Genomic DNA, 22,705 nt, shown 5'->3' on the forward strand with positions numbered 1-22,705 from the left:
TCTCAAATGGACGTCAGCACCCTTCCTTTGTTTTAATCGAATGACCACATGGTCTGGGAATCATTTCTATTTAATACTCTCTCTTTTTAAACTCTTTTCTTCAGTATCCAATTCCAGAATTTTCCTTTCCTTTGTGTGACTTGTGTCAGGAATAAATCTTTGGACCTGACAGGAAGTTTAACCCAAGATCAATCCAACACAGGATTGGTCAGAATCATTTCACATGTGTCAAATTTTAAAGAACCATTACAAATTAAAACTCTCATTCTCACATGGGTGAATTGTATCCGGATTAAAATTCCCAGATGTTTAGTAAAATATCCTGGAATCCTGTCTCTGGCCAGTAAATATGGCTCCAGGTTCATAACTTCTGAACAAAAAAAGTTTTATTGATCACACTTCCTTTTTTAAAAATCTGTTTGATTTAAATCACAGACAGAAAACCTCAAAGCTTGAAGCGTTCAACCCACAAATATCATCCATACACAAACAGAGAAACTTAGCATGTGCTTTACAACAACAATGACCAAAATTAATTACTTAAGCGTTCTTGTGATCCTGTTTTTAAACTTCCAAAAATGCCTTTAATTAAAGACTCAAGACAAGGTTAATTCTCCAGAAAGATAAACCTTAACAAATGTAGCCCAAAACAATGATAAAACACATCTACAAACATCCACAAAAAACAAATGAAACACACAGGTGGAAAAAGTGGTGAAGGCATATGGCATGCTTGCTTTTATTGGAAGGGGCATAGAGTATAAAAGTTGGCACATGATGTTGCAGTTATATCGAACGTTGGTTAGGCCGCATTTGGAATACTGCGTCCAGTTCTGGTCACCACACTACCAGAGGACGTGGAGGCTTTGGAGAGAGTGCAGAAAAGGTTTACCAGGATGTTGCCTGGTATGGAGGGTATTAGCTAGGAGGAGAGATTGAGTAAACTAGGGTTGTTCTCTCTGGAAAGAGGTTGAGGGGGCAACCTAATAGAAGTTTATAACATTACGAAGGGCATAGATAGGGTGAACAGTTGGAAGCTTTTTCCCAGGTCAGAAATGACAAACACAAGGGGTCACAAGTTCAAGGTAAGGGGGGCAAGGTTCAATACAGATATGCGGGGGACGTATTTTACACAGAGGGTGGTGGGGGCCTGGAATGCACTGCCAAGCAAGGTGGTTGAGGCAGACACGCTAGGATCATTTAAGACTTATCTAGATAACCACATGAACAGACTGGGAATAGAGGGATACAAACGGATGGTATGTTAGGAATACATGATCGGTGCAGACTTGGAGGGCCGAAGGGCCTGTTCCTGTGCTGTATTGTTCTTTGTACATATTCCAGACTTTCACTCGACTGTCGGTGGATATCAGATTGGTATATTCCATTATAGGGTCTGTTCTGTGCTGTACTGTTCTATGTTCTATAACATCTTTGTTGATTTAAAACCCCAAACACGTTACACCCAAACACCGGCAAAATCTTTGTTCTTTATCTGGGGATAAAATTCTCAGTTATTCCAAATTCCTCCAGGCTATGCTTAATATTTCCACATTTAACTTATTCCCAGAAATCCTCAATTATAAACTAAAATAGACACATGAGTTTCCGGGCAGTCTCAGGAATATGGTCAAGATAGTCCAGTCCCACAATGCCTCACATTCAATCTGCAGTCCTTCAATTATAACAGAATATGTGGCTGTATGTAGCTGCCTTGGCCATGGTCAACCCCAACCCCAAGGGTGCCTTCTTGAACTGCTGCAATGCCTGAGGTGTACGTACACCCACAGTGCTGTTAGGAAGGGACTTCCATCGAAACACAGAAAAACTACAGCACAATACCAGCCCTTCAGCCCACAAAGTTGTGCCGAACATGTCCCTACCTTAGCGATTACTAGGCTTACCTATAACCCTCTATCTTACTAAGTTCCATGTACTTATCTAAAAGTCTCTTAAAAGACCCAATCGAATCCGCCTCCACCACCGTTGCTGGCAGCCCATTCCACGCACCCACCAACCTCTGAGTGAAAAACTTACCCCTGACATCTCCTCTGTACCTACTCCCCAGCACCTTAAACCTGTGTGGTCTTGTGGCAACCATTTCAGCCCTGGGAAAAAGCCTCTGACTATCCACTCGATCAATACCTCTCAACATCTTATACACCTCTATCAGGTCACCCCTCATCCTTCATGTCTCCAAGGAGAAAAGACTGAGCTCACTCAACCTATCCTCATAAGGCATGTCACCTAATCCAGGCAACATCCTTGTAAATCTCCTCTGCACCCTTTCTATGATTTCCACATCCTTCTGTAATGAGGCGACCAGAACTGAGCACAGTACCCCAAGTGTGGTCTGACCAGGGTCTTATGTAGCTGCAACATTATCTCACGACTCCTAAACTCAATTCCTCGATTGATGAAGGCCAGTACACCATCCACCTTCTTAACCACAGCCTCAACCTGCACAGCTGCTTTGAGCGTCTTACGAACTCTGACCCCAAGATCTTTCTGATCTTCCACTCTGCCAAGAGTCCTACCATTAATATTATATTCCGCCATCCTATTTGACCTGCCAAATGAACCACCTCACACTTATCTGGGTTGAACTCCATCTGCCACTTCTCCACCCAGTCTTGCATCCTATCAATGTCTCGCTGCACCTTCTGACATCTCTCCACACTATCCACAACACCTCCAACCTTTGTGTCATCAGCAAACTTGCCAACCCATCCTTTCACTTCCTCATGGAATTGCGGATAGCGAAGAGCATTGTCGGGCAATACAGCAGGATATAGATAGGCTGGAAAATTGGGCGGAGAGGTGGCAGATGGAATTTAATCCGGATAAATGCGAAGTGATGCATTTTGGAAGAAATAATGTAGGGAGGAGTTATACAATAAATGGCAGAGTCATCAGGAGTATAGAAACACAGAGGGACCTAGGTGTGCAAGTCCACAAATCCTTGAAGGTGGCAACACAGGTGGAGAAGGTGGTGAAGAAGGCATATGGTATGCTTGCCTTTATAGGACGGGGTATAGAGTATAAAAGCTGGAGTCTGATGATGCAGCTGTATAGAACGCTGGTTAGGCCACATTTGGAGTACTGCGTCCAGTTCTGGACGCCGCACTACCAGAAGGACGTGGAGGCATTGGAGAGAGTGCAGAGAAGGTTTACCAGGATGTTGCCTGGTATGGAGGGTCTTAGCTATGAGGAGAGATTGGGTAGACTGGGGTTGTTCTCCTTGGAAAGACAGAGAATGAGGGGAGATCTAATAGAGGTGTACAAGATTATGAAGGGTATAGATAGGGTGAACAGTGGGAAGCTTTTTCCCAGGTCGGAGGTGACGATCACGAGGGGTCACGGGCTCAAGCTGAGAGGGGCGAAGTATAACTCAGACATCAGAGGGACGTTTTTTACACAGAGGGTGGTGGGGGCCTGGAATGCGCTGCCAAGTAGGGTGGTGGAGGCAGGCACGCTGACATCGTTTAAGACTTACCTGGATAGTCACATGAGCAGCCTGGGAATGGAGGGATACAAACGATTGGTCTAGTTGGACCAAGGAGCAGCACAGGCTTGGAGGGCCGAAGGGCCTGTTTCCTGTGCTGTACTGTTCTTTGTTCATCCAGGTCATTTATAAAAATCACAAAGAGTAAGGGTCCCAGAACAGATCCCTGGGGCACTCCACTGGTGACCGACCTCCATGCAGAATATGACCCGTCTATAACCACTCTTTGCCTTCTGTGGGCAAGCCAGTTCTGGATCCACAAAGCAATGTCCCCTTGGATCCCATGCCCCCTCACTTTCTCAATAAGCCTTGCATGGGGCACCTTATCAAGTTTCCAGTTACTGAGAGAGACAAGAGATGAAATTGCTGGGCCTCTCACAAAAATCTTTGTTTCTTCATTGGACACAGGTGAGGTCCCAGAGGATTGGAGGATAGCAAATGTGGTCCCGTTATTTAAGAAGGGTAGCAAGGATAACCCGGGTAATTATAGGCCAGTGAACTTGATGTCCGTGGTAGGGAAATTGTTGGAGAAGATTCTTAGAGATAGGATCTATACACATTTAGAATTGAATAATCTCATTAGCGATAGACAACATGGTTTTGTACAAGGGAGGTCATGCCTCATAAATTTGGTTGAGTTTTTTGAGGAGGTGACAAAAATGACTGACGAGGGAAGGGCCGTGGATGTCGTCGACATGGATTTTAGTAAAGCGTTTGACAACGTCCCTCATGGAAGGCTGGTGCAAAAGGTTAAATCTCATGGGATCAAAGGTGAACCAGCTAGATGGGTACAGAACTGGCTTAGCCATAGAAGACAGAGGGTAGCAGTGGAGGGGTCTTTTTCTGATTGGAGGTCTGTGACTAGCGGTGTTCTACAGGGCTCTGTACTGGGACCTCTGCTGTTTGTGATATATATAAATGATTTGGAGGAAGATGTAGCTGGTGTGATCAGTAAGTTTGCGGACGACACAAAGATTGCTGGAGTTGTGGATTGTGATGAACATTGTCAGAGAATACAGCAGGATATAGATAGGCTGGAAAATTGGGTGGAGAAATGGCAGATGGAATTTAATCCAAATAAATGTGAAGTGATGCATTTTGGTAGATCTAATGCAGGGGGGAGCTATACAATAAATGGCAGAACCATCAGGAGTATAGACACACAGAGGGATCTGGGTGTGCAAGTCCACGATCCTTAAAGGTGGCAGCACAGGTGGAAAAGGTGGTGAAGAAGGCATATGGCATGCTTGCCTTTATTGGGGCATAGAGTATAAAAGTTGGCACATGGTGTTGCAGTTATATGGAACGTTGGTTCGGCCGCATTTGGAATACTGTGTCCAGTTCTGGTCACCACACTACCAGAAGGACGCGGAGACTTTGGAGAGAGTACAGAAAAGGTTTACCAGGATGTTGCCTGGTATGGAGGGTATTAGCTATGAGGAGAGATTGAGTAAACTCGGGTTGTTCTCCCTGGAAAGACGGAGGTTGAGGGGCGACCTAATAGAAGTTTACAAAATTACGAAGGGCATAGATAGGGTGAACAGTTGGAAGCTTTTTTCCAGGTCAGCAATGACAAACACAAGGGGTCACAAGTTCAAGGTAAGGGGGGCAAGGTTCAATACAGATATGCGGGGGACGTATTTTACACAGAGGGTGGTGGGGGCCTGGAGTGCACTACCAAGCAAGGTGGTTGAGGCAGACACGCGAGAAACATTTAAGACTCATCTTGATAACCACATGAACGACTAGGAATAGAGGGATACAAATGGATGGTCTAGTTAGGAACACATGATCAGCGCAGGCTTGGAGGGCCGAAGGGCCTGTTCCTGTGCTGTACTGTTCTTTGTGCTTTAAAATAGACACATGAGTTTCCGGGCAGTCACAGGAATATGGTCAAGATAGTCCAGTCCCACAATGCCTCACATTCAATCTGCAGTCCTTCAATTATAACAGAATATGTGGCTGTATGGAGCTGCCTTGGCCGTGGTCAACCCCAACCCCAAGGGTGCCTTCCTGAACTGCTGCAATGCCTGAGGTGTACGTACACCCACATTGCTGTTAGGAAGGGACTTCCAGCTACATATTCCAGACTTTCACTGGACTGTAGGTGAATATCAGATTGATATATTCCATTCAACCACACCCAAGGTGTGTTATTCCAATTCCTTTATTGTCCAGGACAATACATTCACAATATCTTTCAAACAGAAATTAAACATTCCCATTTGATTTCAGACAGTAACATATTCTGTTAGTTTGTTCTTTATTGTCAATGTCAGGCTGGGGTTGTTTTCCTTGGAGCAAAGGAGGTTGAGGGGAGATTTGATAGATGGGGGACAAGATTCTGACAGGTTTAGATAAGGTGGACAAAGAAAAGCTGTTCCCATTAGCTGATGGAACAAGGACGAGGGGGGACACAGATTTCTTGTTTTGGGTTAGAGATGCAAGGGAGGGGGGAGTGGGGGGCTGGGGGGGGGGGGGGGGGGGCAGTGGGGTGGGGGGGAATTGAGGGGGGAGATGTGAGGAAGAATATTCTGATGCAGTGAATGGTAATGACCTGAAACTCGCTGTCTATGAGGGTGGAGGAAGTGGAGACAATAAACAATTAAAAAGGAAATTGGATGGGCATTTGTGATGTTCCAAACGGAACGAAGAACAAAGAAAATTACAGCACAGAAACAAGCCCTTTGGCCCTCCAAGCCTGCAGCAACCATGCTGCCCGTCTGAACTAAAACCCCCTACCTTTCCGGGACCATATCCCTCTATTCCTATGCGATTCATATATTTGTCAAGACACATCTTAAAAGTCACTATCGTATCTGCTTCCACTACCTTCCCCGGCAACGAGTTCCAGGCACCCACCACCCTCTGTGTAAAAAACCTGCCTTGTACATCTCCTTTAAACCTTGCCCCTCGCACCTTAAACCTATGCCCCCCAGTAACTGACTCTTCCACTCTGGGAAAAAGCTTCTGACTATCCACTCTGTCCATGCCCCTCATAATCTTGGAGACTTCTATCAGGTCTCCCCTCAACCTCCGTCGTTCCAGTGAGAACAGACCAGGTTTCTCCAAACTCTCCTCATAGCTAATGCCCTCCACACCAGGCAACATCCTGATAAATATTTTCCGTACCCTCTCCAAAGCCTCCACATTCTTCGGGTAGTGTGGTGACCAGAATTGAACACTAGATTCCAAGTGCGGTCAAACTAAGGTTCTATAAAGCTGCAACATGACTTGCCAATTTTTAAACTCAATGCCCCGGCCGATGAAGGCAAGCATGCCATATGCTTTCTTGACTACCTTCTCCACCTGCATTACCACTTTCAATGACCTGTGTACCTGTACACCGAGATCCCTCTGCCTATGAATGCTCTTAAGGGTTCTGCCATTTACTGTATATTTCCATTCTGTATTAGACCTTCCAAAATGCATTACCTCACATTTGTCCGGATTAAACTTCATCTGCCATCTCTCCGCCCAATTCTCCAACTGCTCTATATCCTGCTGTATCCTTTGCCGTTCCCCATCGCTATCCGCAATTCCACCAACCTTTGTGTCGTCCACAAACTTACCAATCAAACCAGTTACATTTTCCTCCAAATCATTTATATATATTACAAACAGCAAAAGTCCCAGCACTGATCCCTGCGGAATGTCACTTGTCACAGCCCTCCATTCAGAAAGGTACCTTTGCACTGCCAACCTCTGTTTTCTTCTGACTAAATATCTCTAAACTTCCTAACACCCTGTCACTCTGTGATCCTTGTGACATTTGAAACCAGGTATTTGCAAAAAGACTCAAAGAGCATCAACCCACTGGAGGCTGAGACCAGCCAGTCCAGCACAAAGAAACCCTCTGACCCTTCCCATTGACCAACTGTGAGAATGAACAAAATGCAATCCTGGATGTAATTGAGAGCAGGAACAATAACAGCAGAATCCAACCTCTGGAATCACTCGTGAACTTGCTGGTGCCTCAGCAGCCGGGATGAAACGCTGAAACCCTTCCCACACACAGAGCAGGTGAACGGCCTCTCCCCAGTGTGAACTCGCTCGTGCGTCTGCAGGTTGGATAACTGAGTGAATTCTTGCCCGCACTGAGAGCAGGTGAACGGCCTCTCCCCAGTGTGAACTCGCTGGTGTGTTTGCAGGTTGGATAGCTGAGTGAATCCCTTCCCACACTGAGAGCAGGTGAACGGCCTCTCCCCTGTGTGAACTCGCTGGTGTGCCCGCAGGCTGGGTGACTGAGTGAATCCCTGTCCACACTGAGAGCAGGTGAATGGTTTCTCCCCTGTGTGAACCCGCTGGTGTGTCCGCAGGTCGGATGACCGAGTGAATCCCTTCCCACACTGAGAGCAGGTGAATGGTCTCTCCCCAGTGTGAACTCGCTGGTGTGTCTGCAGGCTGGATAACCGAGTGAATCCCTTCCCACACTGAGGGCAGGTGAACGGTCTCTCTCCAGTGTGAACCCGCTGGTGTGTCCGCAGATGGGTTGACCGAGTGAATCCCTTCCCACACTGAGAGCAGGTGAACGGCCTTTCCCCAGTGTGAACTCGCTGGTGTGTCTGCAGGCTGGATAACTGAGTGAATCCCTTCCCACACTGAGAGCAGGTGAACGGCCTCTCTCCAGTGTGAACTCGCTGGTGTCTCTGCAGGCTGGATAACTGAATGAATCCCTTCGCACACTGAGAGCAGGTGAATGGTCTCTCTCCGGTGTGAACTCGCTGATGTGTCTGCAAGTGGGATGACAGAGTGAATCCCTTCTCACATTGAGAGCAGGTGAACGGTCTCTCCCCAGTGTGAACTCGCTGATGTCTCTGCAGGTGGGATGACCGAGTGAATCCCTTCCCACACTGAGAGCAGGTGAATGGGGGCTTCTCCCCAGTGTGAACTCGCTGGTGTGCCCGCAGGTTGGATAACTGATTGAATCCCTTCCCACACTGAGAGCAGGTGAACGGCCTCTCCCCAGTGTGAATTCGCTGGTGTGTCAGCAGGCTGGATGACCGAGTGAATCCCTCCCCACACTGAGAGCAAGTGAATGGCCTCTCCCCTGTATGAACTCGCTGGTGTGTCCGCAGCTCGGATAACTGAATGAATCCCTTCCCACACTGAGAGCAGGTGAATGGCCTCTCCCCAGTGTGAACTCGCTGGTGTCTCTGCAGGCTGGATAACTGAGTGAACCTCTTACCACACTGAGAGCAGGTAAATGGCCTCTCTCCAGTGTGAACTCGCTGGTGTCTCTGCAGGCGGGATGACTGAGTGAATCCATCCCCACACTGAGAGCAGGTGAACGGCCTCTCCCCAGTGTGAACTCGCTGGTGTATCTGCAGGCTGGATAAATGAGTGAATTCCTTCTCACACTGAGAGCAAGTGAACGGCCTCTCTCCAGTGTGAACTCGCTGGTGTCTCTGCAGGTGGGATGACTGAGTGAATCCCTCCCCACATTGAGAACAGGTGAACGGCCTCTCTCCAGTGTGAACTCGCTGGTGTGACTGCAGGCGGGATGACCGAGTGAATCCCTCCCCACACTGAGAGCAGGTGAATGGCCTCTCCCCAGTGTGAACTCGCTGGTGTGTCTGCAGGCTGGATAAATAAGTGAATTCCTTCTCACACTGAGAGCAAGTGAACGGCCTCTCTCCAGTGTGAACTCGCTGGTGTGTCTGCAGGCTGGATAAATAAGTGAATTCCTTCTCACACTGAGAGCAAGTGAACGGCCTCTCTCCAGTGTGAACTCGCTGGTGTCTCTGCAGGCTGGATATCCGAGTGAATCCCTTCCCACACTGAGAGCAGGTGAAGGGCCTCTCCCCAGTGTGAACTCGCTGGTGTCTCTGCAGGTGGGATGACTGACTGAATCCCTTCCCACATTGAGAGCAGGTGAACGGCCTCTCCCCAGTGTGAACTCGCTGGTGTCTCTGCAGGTTGGATAACTGACTGAATCCCTTCCCACATTGAGAGCAGATGAACGGCCTCTCCCCAGTGTGGCTGCGCCGATGAGCTTCCAGCTCTGATGGGGTTCCGTATCCCTTCCCACAGTCCGCACATTTCCATGGTTTCGCCATGGTGCAGGTGTCCTTACCTCACTCTTGAGTGGACAATTAGTTGAAACTTCGTCCACACACAGAACAAGATTACAGTCTCCACCTGCTGTGAATGGTGTGATATTTATTCAGACTGTGTAACTGGTTAAAGCTCTTTAGTCAGTGCATTGGAACACACTCACTCGAGTGTGGCAGTGTGTTGACGCTTTTTCACTCACACTGACATTTCAAATCTTTTCAAATCGACAGACTGGACAATCATTTCTCCTTCTGGATTCAAAGTCCGATGATATTGAGGTCCCAAGGAATATGACTCTGTCAGATCTAGACGTGACGTTTGAGATTTCAGCCTGTGATTCCTCTTTCAATATCCTGGAAAATGAGTTTCCAAAAGTCATCAGTGTCAGTACAGGATAGAAATTCAGAACAGACAATTCTAGTTTCTATGGAACATTCTTTCCTCTCTCATTCAGAGGGTGGGTTCTCCCCCGCATATGCACAGCTTCCCCTCTCCCTCGCACATTTTGCAGTCCCGGGCGGGGGGAGGGGGAGATCACCGAGCGGCTTCTCGCTCTGGCCAGAGCCGTCAGCCGGTTGCCTGGAAACCTTGGCTCGATGTGGTGTAGGGGGAGGGGAACAATGGGTGGGGGCGGGGCTCCCGGGTCCGCACGCCCGGGCCTGCACCATGGAACCCGGAGACATCACTGCGGAGCAGAGTGATTTCTATTGGCTGATTCAGGCAGGGTTCTATCGTAGCGTCACAATGCGGAAGTTGTCCAATGAGCTTCAGAGTGAAATTTCGCTCTCCGATCACATTCCATTGTGACGTCACACACTCACCCATTCCATTGTGATGTCACACCCTCACCCATTCCATTGTGACCTCACACTCTCACCCATTCCATTGTGACGTCAGGGCTTCCCTCTCCGATCACAATCCCTGCCGGTCTCCCACATGCAGCATCAATGGCGGCAGTCAGCCCGGGTCTAACACTACAAGCTGCCGCTCCATTTGGTACAAAGGGGGGGACCGGGAAGTTCATTTCCGGGGTCTGGGTTTGAACAACATGTTTACAAAGTCTCTCCACCCACTCGCCACATTTATCATTCCCCGCGCGCCGCCCCCTACCTAGTATTGATCTCGCCTCCAAATTAAAACCGCCCGTCTACCCGTCGCCATTACCCGCACTGCGCATGCTTCAGGTCCCGCCTCTCATTCACTCCGATTGGTTGGAGGACCAGCCGCTCCCGCTCGGTCCCCCAGTCCCGCCCCCTCTTCCTATTGGTCCGGAGCTGCCGTCAATCAGTCCCCGGGCATTGTGATGTGGAGCATGCGCAGTGTCATTGCTGGCCTTGGCGCTTGTTTGTCCCGGAGAAGCGGAGTCAGCGTTAGGCGGTGGCTGGGAGGATTTGGAAACACTTTGTGGATCCGCAAACCCTTCAGAATCATTGTCAGCTCCCTGGTTTGCAGCTGCGGGGCTTCTCCCTCCCTCCCTCCCGGGAACAGGCCCAGGTTAACGGCCCCATCCTGGCTCAGCCACTGGAGGGTGGTTCACATCAGAGGATGGGGGAGGGGGACAATAAATAAGAGGTTACACTTTGGCCTCAAATCAATGAGGACTCTGATCTCTGGGAAGGAAGGAAACCCTGGGAGGTGGGCGGGGAGGATTCACAAACACCCGCTGGAGGCCCCAACACCCCCAATAAGAGCCATTGGTTTTATTGTCAGTCTGCAGACAGCAGCTGGAGAACTGAACCCAGTAAGAAGTCTCACAACACCAGGTTAAAGACCAACAGGTTTATTTGGTAGCAAAAGCCACTCGCTTTCGGATCACTGCTCCTTCATCAGGTGAGTCGGACTTGTGTTCATAAACGGGGCATATATATTGACACAAACTCAATTTACAAGATAATGGTTGGAATGTGAGTCTTTACAGGCAATCAAGTCTTAAAGGTACAGACAATGTGAGTGGAGAGAGGGTTAAGCACAGGTTAAAGAGATGTGTACTGTCTCCAGCCAGGACAGTTAGTGAGATTTCCACATCAAGAACTGAACCCAGACAGAGGAGAGGGAGGGGGAAAACTGGGAGTGGAGGGAAGAAATGGTGGAGATGTTGAGATGGGTTTGGATTTCAGTCCAGGGGAGGAGGTAGAGTGTGTGGGACGGGGATTTATAGATTTGGGGGAACAAGAGAGGAAAATATGTTCCAGAGAAACTATGAATTGTCTGTTCAGAATTTCTATCCTGCACTGACAGTGATGGTATTTGTAAACTGTTTTTGCAGGGTATTATGAAGCAGGATTTACAGATGTGAAACTCAAACCAAACTTCACATCAAGATCTGTTTCAGTGATTTGATTCATCAGAAACTGAATATCATCAGCCTTTGTCTACAGAAGGAGAAATGTTCATTCTGTCTGCGGGCAAAGATTTCAAACATCAGTGTGACTGAAAAAGCACCTACACACACACCTGAGAGTTTCCAATGTGCTGAATGTGGAAAGTGGTTTAACAAGTCTGAAAAACAATCACATCATTCTCAGTGAGTAGTGACCCGACACATATTCTGTGTAAACGAGGCTTCAACTCATCATCCAACCTGGAGTCACATGAGGACACCCGCAGCACAGAGAAACCATTGAAATGTGTGGACTGTGGGAGGGGATTCAATTACCCGTCCGAATTGGATATTCATCGTCGCATTCACACTGGAGAGAGGCCGTTCACCTGCTCTGAGTGTGGGAAAGGATTTGCTTACTCATCCAGCCTCTATACACACCGGCGTGTTCACACTGGTGAGAGGCCGTTCACCTGCCTCGAATGTGGGAGGAGATGTCATGCTTTATCAAGCCTCCTGATTCACCGGGAGGTTCACTCCGATCAGAGACTGTTTCAGTGTTCTGATTGCGAGAAAAGCTTTAAAAGCACAAAGGACCTCCTGAGACACCAGCGCACTCACATGGTGGTGAGGCCGTTCACCTGCTCAGTGTGTGGGAAGGGATTCACTCAGTCATCCCACCTTCTGACACACCAACTTGTTCACACTGATCAGAGACCATTTCAATGTTCTGACTGTGAGAAGAGATTTAAAAGTAAAAATGATTTACAAGTCCATCAGCGCACTCACACTGGGGAGAAGCCATTCACCTGCTCCGTGTGTGAGAGGAGATTCGGACGTTTATCCCAGCTGCAAACACACCAGCGAGTTCACTCTGATAAGAGAACATTTCAGTGTTCTGACTGTGAGAAGAGCTTTAAAAGTAAACAGGATTTGGTGACACACCAGCGAGTTCACACTGGGGAGAAACCGTTCACCTGCTCGGTGTGTGGGATGGGATTCACCCATTCATCCCACCGTCTGAGACACCAGCGAGTTCACACCGGGGAGAAGCCATTCATTTGCTGTGTGTGTGGGAAGGGATTCACTGATTCACCCCAGCTCCTGATACACGAGCGAATTCACACTGGGGAGAAACCCTTCGCTTGCTCCACATGTGGGAAACGATTCACTCAGCCACCCCAGCTCATTGCACATCAACTGGTCCACACTGATCAGAGACCTTTTAAGTGTTCTGACTGTGAGAAAAGCTTTAAAAGCTCTAAGGACCTGCTGAGACACCAGCAAATTCACACTGGAGAGAGATCATTCACCTGCTCCATGTGTGGGAAAAGGTTCACTCAGTCATCCCATCTGCTGAGACACCAGCAGGTTCACACAGGAGAGAGATCATTCACCTGCTCCGTATGTGGGAAGAGATTTGCTCGGTCAGCCAATCTGCTGAGACACCAGCAAGTTCACAAGTCACTGCAGGGGTTGGATTCTGCTGTTGCTGCTAACCCCATGCAGGACTGAATCATGTTCATTTATTTATTTATCTATCTATTATTGAAGTAATAAATAAATAATCCCATGCAGGACTGAATCATGTTCATTCTGTTATTAAGGAGACTGGGGTGGGACACAGATAATCTCTGTGCAATCAGGCAGAATCAACATGGTTTTGTGCAAGGGAAATCCTGTTAATTGATTTATTGGATTTCTTTGAGGAAGTGACAAGCAATGTGGATAAAGTGGAACCTGTGGATGTGGTGTATTTAGATTTCCAGAAGGCATTTGACAAGGTGCCACATCAAAGTTTACCACATGAAATACGAATTCGTAGCATAAGGCATATTAGCATCCCATCCACGTTGATTCTTTATATTAGCATGGATAGAGGATTGATGAGCTAATCGGAAACAGAGAGGAGGGAGAAACAAGTCATTTTTGGGATGGCAAAGTGTAGCCTGTGGAGTGCCACAGGGACCAGTGCTGGGCCCTCAACTATTGACAAACTATTTTCATGATGTGGATGACAGGATCAAAATTTGTTGATAACACAAAGGGTAGGTTGGAAAGTGAGATGTGAATGACCATAACAAGCCTGTAAAGCGATATAGATAGGGTCAGTGAGTGGGTAAAAAGTTGGCAGCTGGAACAAGATTTTTGGATAATGTGAACTTGTCCACTTTGGCAGGAAGGATGGAAAAGCAGTTGATTATTTATACAGAGAGAGAGAGAGATTGCAGAACTTTGAGGTACAGAGGGATCTGGGTGTCCTGGTACTGTAATCAGGAAAAGTTAGTGTGTGGACACAGCAAATGATTAGAAAGGTAAATGAATTGTTGTTTATTGCGGGGATGTTTTGCTGCATTTGTTCAGGGTATTGGTGAGACCACATCTAGAGCACGGTGTACAGTTTTGGTCTCCTTACTTGAGAGAGGACTTGTGTGAGAAGTAGCTCGGAGAAGGTTTACTTGACTGATTCGTGGGATGAGGGAAATATCATACGAGGAAATGTTGGACATGTTCGGCCTGTATCTATTGGGGTTTAGAAGAATGAGAGAGGGTCTGATTGAAACATATAAAATTGAGAGGGGACTTGACAGAGTGGATGTTGATTGTAGAGAGGAGAACAAGAGGCAGTTTAAAAATAAGGGGTCTCCCATTTAAGACTGGGATGAGGAGAAACCTTTTCTCTCAGAGGGTTGTTACAGTGTGGAATTCTCTTCCACAGAGAGTGGTGGAGGCTGGCTCACTGAATATTCTGAAGTCTGAATTTAATAGATTCTTGATTGACAAGAGAGTCAAAGGGTGTGAGGGGTAAGAAGGAAAGTGGAGTTGAAGCTACAATCACATCAGCCAGGATCCTATTGAATAGTGGAGCAGGCTCGAGGGGCCGAGTGGCCTTCTCCTGCTCCTAATTCACATGTTCCCATTGTGATAGTTGGAGTTTGTTTCTGCTGATGTTAATTTCCCATAAAACTGAGCTGCAGCTTAATCTACAGAATAGAATCAAATAAATCTTGATGATAAACTGATCAGCCAGAGTCTAACTGAATGACAGAGCAGACTGGAAGGCTGAACAACCTACTCCAGTTCCTGTGTAGTTTCTCCCCAGGATTCTCCCACTCTCTAACTCTGCTCCAGTGCTGGTTTCTGATGAAGTCTCTTCTCCCCAGGTCTCCCATCACTTTCCATTCATCAGCTGGTGTCTGAGCCTAAATTTATCAGGAACAGGAGGAGCTCATTTATCACCCTGAAACCTGTTTTCTCATTCACCGAGGTCATGGCTGATCTGTGACCTAACTCCATTTGCCCAGATATTGTTTTAATCCTGACTTCCCCAGTCTGTTACTAAGGACCCCAGGCATCCCAGATATTCTCTTTCACCTTCTTCCATCAGGAAAAAGATACAAAAGTCTGAGGTCAGGTACCAATCAACTCAAGAACAGCTTCTTCCCTACTGTTGTCAGTCTTTTGAATAGACCTACTTTGCATTAAGTTGATCTTTCTCTACACCCTAGCTATGACTGTAACACTACATTCTGCACTCTCTCATTTCCTTCTCTATGAACGGTGTGCTTTGTATAGTGCGCAAGAAACAATACTTTTCACTGTATGTTAATACATGTGACAATAATAAATCAAATCAAATCAAAATAACTTTCATTTCCATCAGACCGTTAATGTAGGAGAGTGTCCCAAGGTGAATCTCAGAAACATCAACTGACAAGTCAGACAACTGACACTGAGTCAAAGAAAGAAATGTTAGGAAAGTTGACTGAAGACTTAGTGCAGTGTAAAAGGTTAAAATTAAATTTGTAAATATTGTACACAGTGATGTAAGATTAGATGATAAGAGTATGCTGAGAGATGGTTCTATGTGAAGCCTCATGCTGAGCCTTGAATTGTACATTGTTAGAAGAATGTGCAATAAAAGGTTACGTTTACCAACAGCCTTGCCTCCAGAGGTCGCTGTAGAACCTGACCAATTTCCTTATCCACTTGATCTAAACCTGTCAGAATGATCCCCTCTCTCAGATCTCCCCTCAGCCTGTTTCGTTCCAAGGAGAACAATTGCAGGTTCCCGAACCTGACCTTGGAGCTAAAATCTCTCTTTGCTGGAACCATTCTGGTAAATCTCCTCCGCACCTTCTTAAGGACCATCCCATCCTTCCTAAAGTGTGTTGACTGGATATGAACACAGTATTCCTATTGTGATTTAAATAGTGCTTTATAAAGCCTCAGCATAACTTAACCTGCTTTTAAAACAATGGCTCTATTGGAAACCAACATATTATCTACCTTTTTTAATTGTGCAATTAGTTTGGAACTGTTTATTTCTTTGATATTAATCAGTGTAGATGGGTTGTGGTGTAACCCCGTGTGTGGAGTCTCTCATGGTGGTAACATGGAACATCGAGGGTGGTAGAAGAACCCAGACCGAGGATGCCTGAAGAACTGCACTGAACTGCATTGTGGGTTCAATGTGCAAAGCATGCTGGTCAATGTAGTCAAGTTACAGTCCTGCTGGAATTAGCAATGTCTGCAAAATTAGAAAGATGTGTTTGTTTGAAGTAATAAAGATGTCTGCAGCAGCTTGGGGATTGAAACAGTGTCAGAGATAACACAACGGAGTCAGGCTGGTTCTATTCCTTCAAGTATAACCGTGTAATAGGCCCAGGACATAAGGACAAGTCAGAAGGCAATGCTGTCATTGAAAACCAATTCAATGGACTAAAAACAGGTATTACCTTATTTTTTATTCGTTTATAGAGGTCAAAGCCTACAGTCTGCCCTGAATAATAAAACGTGGGCGTCACCGGCTCGGCCAGCATTCATTGCCCATCCCTAAATGGCCTTGAGAAGGTGGTGTTGAGCTGCCTTCTAGAACCACAACATCCCCTGTGGTGTAGGGACACCCACAGTGCTGTTAGGGAGGGAGTTTCAGGATTTTGACCCAGTGACAGCGAAGGAACAGCGATATATTTCCAAGTCAATATGGTGAGTGTTACAATCCCAGTTGATATAACTGGACGGGAAGATCCCAGGATGGAACCCTGGTTCAAAACACTGTAACTTTTACATTTAAAATAAAAGAGGAACTGAGTCACAGGATTGCCAATTAGCTTTTAACAACAAAATATTTATTAAACACGAAGCATTTGACTATAATAAAATACTCCTTCACTAACACTTACCTTCACAAATGTACACAGATTTCAAGGATAACACAGATTACAAAATTTCTTATGCTATAATGTTCTCAGTAAACACACAGTCCCTTTAAACCCACAGATTGACTGTGATCAGACAACCCCCACTCTGAAACTAAGTGTTAGATGCAACTCAATTGATCCTCTGTGGATTTCGCCTCAAATTTCCCCTGAAATTGTGACACGAGTGTTTCCAAACTCCGCTCTCAAAAAGATACACTTTACAATCTTCTTCCAAACCAATGGATGATGTCACCCAGTGGCAGCATGTAGATGGGAAATAGGAGGGGCCAAGGTAAGATCCTTAGGGGACACAAAAGTTCCAAGGACTTTGGAGATTACAGGGAGGTTGGAGTTGGGACGGTAGTTTGTGACGATAGTGGGGTCAAGGGTTTTTTTCTTAGGATGGATGATGAGGGTGAATTAGAGGTGAGGGGGACAGTCCCAGAAGAGACAGATCCATTAACAATATCAGATCACATGGGGAAGTTGGGTTATTGGTGCTTTAGTGGGAAAAGGGTAAAGGGAGTTGAAAGCAGGACTCATGGACACGATGAACAATCAGAAAGTTTGATGGGACATAGGAGAGAGACTGGAGAAAGATGTGAGTTCAGAGCTTGGACACAGAGGAGCTTTACAGACAGTCTGGTCCAGTGGGCGAGTGGAAGGGAAGGAAGCAGCAGAGGCAACTGAACAGATTGTCTCAATCTTAGTGACAAAGAAACTCCATCAGCTCCTCACACTTTGTTGTTGGAGGTGAGGATGGAGGAGACAAGAGAAAGGGAGAGTCCTTAGAGATATTAGAAAGGCTCGACACAGCATGTTTAAATCAAAGACAACATATTTGATTTTTGTCCAGAATATTAGTCTCTATAACTGACCTGAAGTTTATTAACATCAGCAGAAACAGACCCCAATAGAAATAGCTCAGTTCTCAATCTGATTGACAACACAATCCAATCTCTGGAGTTAATTGTGAACTCGCTGGTGTCTCAGCAGGTTGGATGACTGAGTAAATCCTATCCCACACTCAGAACATGTGAATGGTCTCTTTCCAGTGTGAACTCGCTGGTGTGTCAGCAGGTTGGATGACTGAGTGAATCTCTTCCCACAATCATTGCAGATGAACAGTCTCTCCCCAGTGTGAACTCGCTGGTGTCTGAGCAGTGCTGATGACTGAGTGAATCTCTTCCCACACCTCGAGCAGGTGAACGGTCTCTCTCCGGTGTGAACTCGCTGGTGTCTCAGCAGAGTGTATGACTGAGTGAATCCCTTCCCACACTCAGAGCATGTGAACGGTCTATCTCCTGTGTGAGTGCGCTGGTGAACTGTGAGATGAGATGATCGCCTGAACCCAGTACCGCAGTGAGAGCACCTGAACGGTCTCTCGTCAGTGTGAACTTGTTGATGGTACATCAGTTCCTGAGAGGTTTTATAACACTTCCCACAGTCCAGACATTTAAACGGTCTCTCGTCAGTGTGATTTCTTTGGTGTGTCGTCAGGTTGGATAAATTAATGAATCCTTTCCCACACGCAGAGCAGGTGAACGGTCTCTGCCTAGTGTGAACTCGCTGGTGTGTCAGCAGGGTGGATTGGTGAGTGAATCCCTGCCCACAGTCAGAGCAGGTGAAAGGCCTCTCCCCAGTGTGAATTCGCTGGTGTGTCAACAGTGTGGATGATTGAGTGAATCCGATCCTACACAAAGAGCAGGTGAATGGCCTCTGCCCAGTGTGTGTGCGCTGGTGTGTCAGCAGGGTGGATGACTTAGTGAATCCTTTCCCGCAGTCCGAGCAGGTGAACGGCCTCTCCCCGGTGTGACCACGCCGATGAGTTTCCAGCTGGGATGGATAATTGAATCCCTTCCCACAGACCCCACATTTCCACGGCTTCTCCCCATCATGACTGCATTCATGTTTTGACAGGTCAGATGATTGGTTGAATCCTCGTCTACACACAGAACACGAGTATGGTTTCTCTCCGCTATGAATGGATCTTTTTCCTTCCATGTTCAAAATATGACAATATTCAGGTTACGATAAGTTGGTCGACTGTATCAGTCCCTGATGTGATGTTTGGTTTCAGTTTCCCAATTGCAAATCGTCCCCTTCTAAAACCCTGTGAAATTAATTTAGAACAGAAAAAAGGGACTGAGAAAGAACCCACAAAAACACAAAGGCAGGCTGTGAAATTGAGCTGAATGAATCTGGTAATATGTGGGGCCTGCACTAGGAAAAAGTGACCATGAAACGTGCTGGATTCAATTGATTCACTCATGTCCTTCAGGGAAGGAAACTTGCCAACTGGTCTGGACTCTGTACTGAATCTCTGACAAAGCATCCCACCCAGGTCTTATCCCCGTAACTCCACATATTTATGTCATTACCTCCCCAACCTACACATCTTGGGGCACTAAGGGGCAATTTAGCATAGCCAATCCAGCTAACCTGCACATCATTGGACTGTGAGAGGAAACCGGAGCACCCGGATGAAACCCCACACAGACAAGAGGAGGCAGAGTCACTCGAGGCTGTATTGAACCCGGGTCCTTGGAGCTGTGAGGCAGCAGTGCGAACCCTTTTCAAAGAACTGTAACAATTTTGTGAAATTTCTGAGGCTATTTTATTTTGTTAAAGACACATAAGAATACAAATGATCTTCACTGCCCTGATATTGTTGTTCTGCCTCATCAGTAAGAAATTGGAAGTGAAAGAATGACAGCGGTTTAGAACCATAGAACCTTACAGCACAGAAACAGGCCTTTTGGCCCTTCTTGTCTGTGCCGAACTATTTTTCTGCCGAGTCCCGCTGACCTGCACCTGGACCATATTCCTCCACACCCCTCTCATCCATGTACCTGTCCAAGTTTTTCTTAAATGTTAAAAGTGAGCCCGCATTCACCACTTCATCTGGCAGCTCATTCCACACTCCCACCACTCTCTGTGTGAAGAAGCCCCCCCCAATATTCCCTTTAAACTTTTCCCCCTTCACCCTTAACCCATGTCCTCTTGTTATTTTCTCCCCTAGCCTCAGTGGAAAAAGCCTGCTTGCATTCACTCCATCTATACCCATCATAATTTTATACACCTCTATCAAATCTCCCCTCATTCTTCTACGCTCCAGGGGATAAAGTCCCAACCGATTCAAACTTTCTCTGTAACTCAGTTTCTCAAGTCCCGGCAACATCCTTGTAAACCTTCTCTGCACTCTTTCAACCTTATTAATATCCTTTTGATGTGTGATGGACAAGTTGTTCACATTCTGTCTCTGGGAAGATGTCAAAACATTGCCCCCAACAAACATGGCAGCTACGCTGCGAGTGCCCCGAATAAAGATGGCGGCCGCGCATGCTCCCCATTGGGTGTGCCCAGATAAAAATGGTGGCGGTTAATCCGGATCCGTAACTGGAAGAAAACTGCTCTGTGCAAAGGGCTGGGATCAGCCCCGGATATCGGTAGGTTTTTTTTGCAGAAGATGATCGTGATTACAAAGCCTCTCTGATCCCCCGCCTGATCCACTGCTCCCTCCGACAAGCAAATTCTCACCTTTTTCTGATTTTGGACCCGAACAAGAATTTCTCCATCGCCATTAATCTCACTGCGCATGCTTCACTCAGTCCAGCCCCGCCTCTTCATTCACTCCGATTGGTTGGAGGAGCAGTCTCTTCCGCTTGGTCCTCCAGCCCCGCCCCCTCTCCTCCTATTGGCCCGGAGCTGCCATCAATCACTCGGGCATTGTGAGGTGTCGGGTGAGAGGTCAGTACCGGCGGGGCGGGGCGGGGCGGGGCGGGGCGGGGCGGGGGTTCACAATGAACATTCTCCACTCTCCCTATCCGCCGCTTCTGGCTTCTCCCCGCCAACAAAGAGAGCAGGGGAGACACACTGACCTCCTGGCAATGTCACTGCATTAGTAATCCAGAGAGACAGCACAATGTTCTGGGGACAGGGCTTCAACTTCATTCAATTAATACGATCTGCAATTTAAAGTTAGTCTCGATGGTGACTGAGGATCCTCTGGGAAAATCTCCACACACTCAGTTCTGGACACAAGGTTAACGTCTGTGATTCTGTCTGATCAGCCAGGGTGACTCAGGTTGATGTTTTTCACAAGTCATGAATGAAATTATCTCCTTGACAGATGCATGACCTGGAGGCGAACAGAGTGATAGAAACCGCGTATCGACGCAGACTTGGTGAGCCAAAGGGCCCTTTCCTGTGCTGCATTGTTCTTTGGCTACATTCATGGATCTGTGGCTGTGGGAACATATGAGCAGCAGTAGGCAAATTCAGCCGTTTGAGCCTGCTCTGCCATTCAATCAAATCATGGCTGATCTCTCCCTGGTCTCAAATCCACCTCCCCACATGTTCCCCATATTCCCTTATCCATTTTTTAAAATTAGAAATATATCTATCTCATTGAAACCATTGAACAATTCAGAGTGCATTGTACTATAGGGCAGCGAGTTTCACAAATTAACCACCATCTTCGAGAAGTAGTTCCTCCTCATCTCAGATTTAAATCTACTGCCTCTCAAGCTATACCCGTGACCTTCTGCACTCCAACATCCCTCTGTTCTTCTACAATTCTCATCGTTCTGCCATTTATCAGTAATCCTTTTTCTTGTTTTCCCTCCAGCTTTCTGCCTCACTATCAAGTGCACAACCATTTTTAGGATCATCGGCAAACTTCTTAGTCATGTCCCTACATTTAATTTCAAATCAATGATATAAACCAAGAATGAAGGACCCAGTATTGAGCCCTATGAAACCCCCTCTGGACACAGCCTTTTGATTCTTTACTGGATGTGGGTGTCACTGGCAAGACCAGCATTGTTGCTCAATCCTAGTTGCTCTCAAGCTGAGTGGCTTGCTGTGCTTTTTCAGAGCGCAGTTCATAGAATCATAGAAGAATCATAGAAACACTACAGTGCAGAAAGAGGCCATTTGGCCCATCGAGTCTGCGCTGACCACAATCCCACCCAGGCCCTAACCCCATATCCCTATATATTTACCCGCTAATCCTTCTAACCTACGCATCTTAGGACACTAAGGAGCAATTTTAGCACGGCCAATCAACCTAACCTGCGCATCTTTGGGCTGTGGGAGGAAACTGGCGCACCCGGAGGAAACCCTGGAAGTTCTGGAAGGCAACCACAACGCTGTGGGTCTGGATTCACATGGAGACCAGATCAGTTAAGGGCACTGGTGAACAGGATGGGTTTTTACAACAATTGCCAATGATTTCATGTTCACCCAGGGATTCGTTTTCAATTCCAGATTTATTAATTCAATTTCCACCAGCTGCCATGTTGGGATTTGAATGCATGTCCCCAGTCCATTAGCTTGGGCCTCTGGATTACTCGTCCAATTACATGACCACTGCATCAGCATCTTCCAGTCACAAAGAAACACACATCAACTGTCATTCATTGCCTTGTGCAACTGAGACAATTTTGTATCCAAAACGTAGCTTGCTCTTGGATCTTTATTTGTTGCCCAGTGTACCATGTGGGACCTTGTAGATGTGGCACAAATGTTTCCATTTGCAGGAGAATCCAAAACAGATTTGATTTGATTTATTGTCACGTATTAGTATAAAGTGAAAAGTATTTTTTCTTGCATGCT

At 46.7% G+C, this 22,705-nt stretch overlaps 3 protein-coding genes across 3 annotated transcripts in view; 1 reads left to right on the forward strand and 2 right to left on the reverse strand.

The window, feature by feature from the left end:
- LOC144483136 (uncharacterized) overlaps nucleotides 1–14,315 on the forward strand; it is a 71,677-nt gene extending 57,362 nt beyond the window's left edge. Inside the window, exon 2 of the mRNA XM_078201923.1 lies at nucleotides 12,177–14,315. Within this exon, the coding sequence (XP_078058049.1) occupies nucleotides 12,177–13,397 (1,221 nt within the window). The 3' untranslated portion in view covers nucleotides 13,398–14,315. The remainder of the gene's footprint in view (nucleotides 1–12,176) is intronic.
- LOC144483137 (uncharacterized) lies at nucleotides 6,278–10,735 on the reverse strand. The gene is made up of 2 exons (XM_078201925.1): nucleotides 10,673–10,735; nucleotides 6,278–9,915 (listed from the first exon to the last, which is right to left on the reverse strand). Exon 2 carries the CDS (start codon nucleotides 9,562–9,564, stop codon nucleotides 7,459–7,461), a length of 2,106 nt encoding a protein of 701 aa, XP_078058051.1. The 5' UTR covers nucleotides 9,565–9,915; nucleotides 10,673–10,735; the 3' UTR covers nucleotides 6,278–7,458.
- Nucleotides 14,316–16,987: 2,672 nt separating the features above from the next.
- Nucleotides 16,988–20,695, reverse strand: LOC144483146 (uncharacterized). Its single transcript, XM_078201939.1, has 2 exons — nucleotides 20,627–20,695; nucleotides 16,988–19,199 (listed from the first exon to the last, which is right to left on the reverse strand). The coding sequence occupies exon 2, from the start codon at nucleotides 19,088–19,090 to the stop codon at nucleotides 18,053–18,055; it is 1,038 nt and encodes a 345-aa protein (XP_078058065.1). The 5' UTR covers nucleotides 19,091–19,199; nucleotides 20,627–20,695; the 3' UTR covers nucleotides 16,988–18,052.
- Between the last annotated feature and the right edge of the window lie 2,010 nt (nucleotides 20,696–22,705).

This window comes from Mustelus asterias, unplaced genomic scaffold, assembly GCF_964213995.1.
Source record: "Mustelus asterias unplaced genomic scaffold, sMusAst1.hap1.1 HAP1_SCAFFOLD_47, whole genome shotgun sequence".
Lineage (NCBI taxonomy): Eukaryota > Metazoa > Chordata > Chondrichthyes > Carcharhiniformes > Triakidae > Mustelus > Mustelus asterias.

Excerpts from the sequence above, each read along its gene's own strand:
- LOC144483137 (XM_078201925.1), bottom strand. The coding sequence starts at position 9,564 with ATGGCGAAACCATGGAAATGTGCGGACTGTGGGAAGGGATACGGAACC.
- LOC144483146 (XM_078201939.1), bottom strand. The coding sequence starts at position 19,090 with ATGGAAGGAAAAAGATCCATTCATAGCGGAGAGAAACCATACTCGTGT.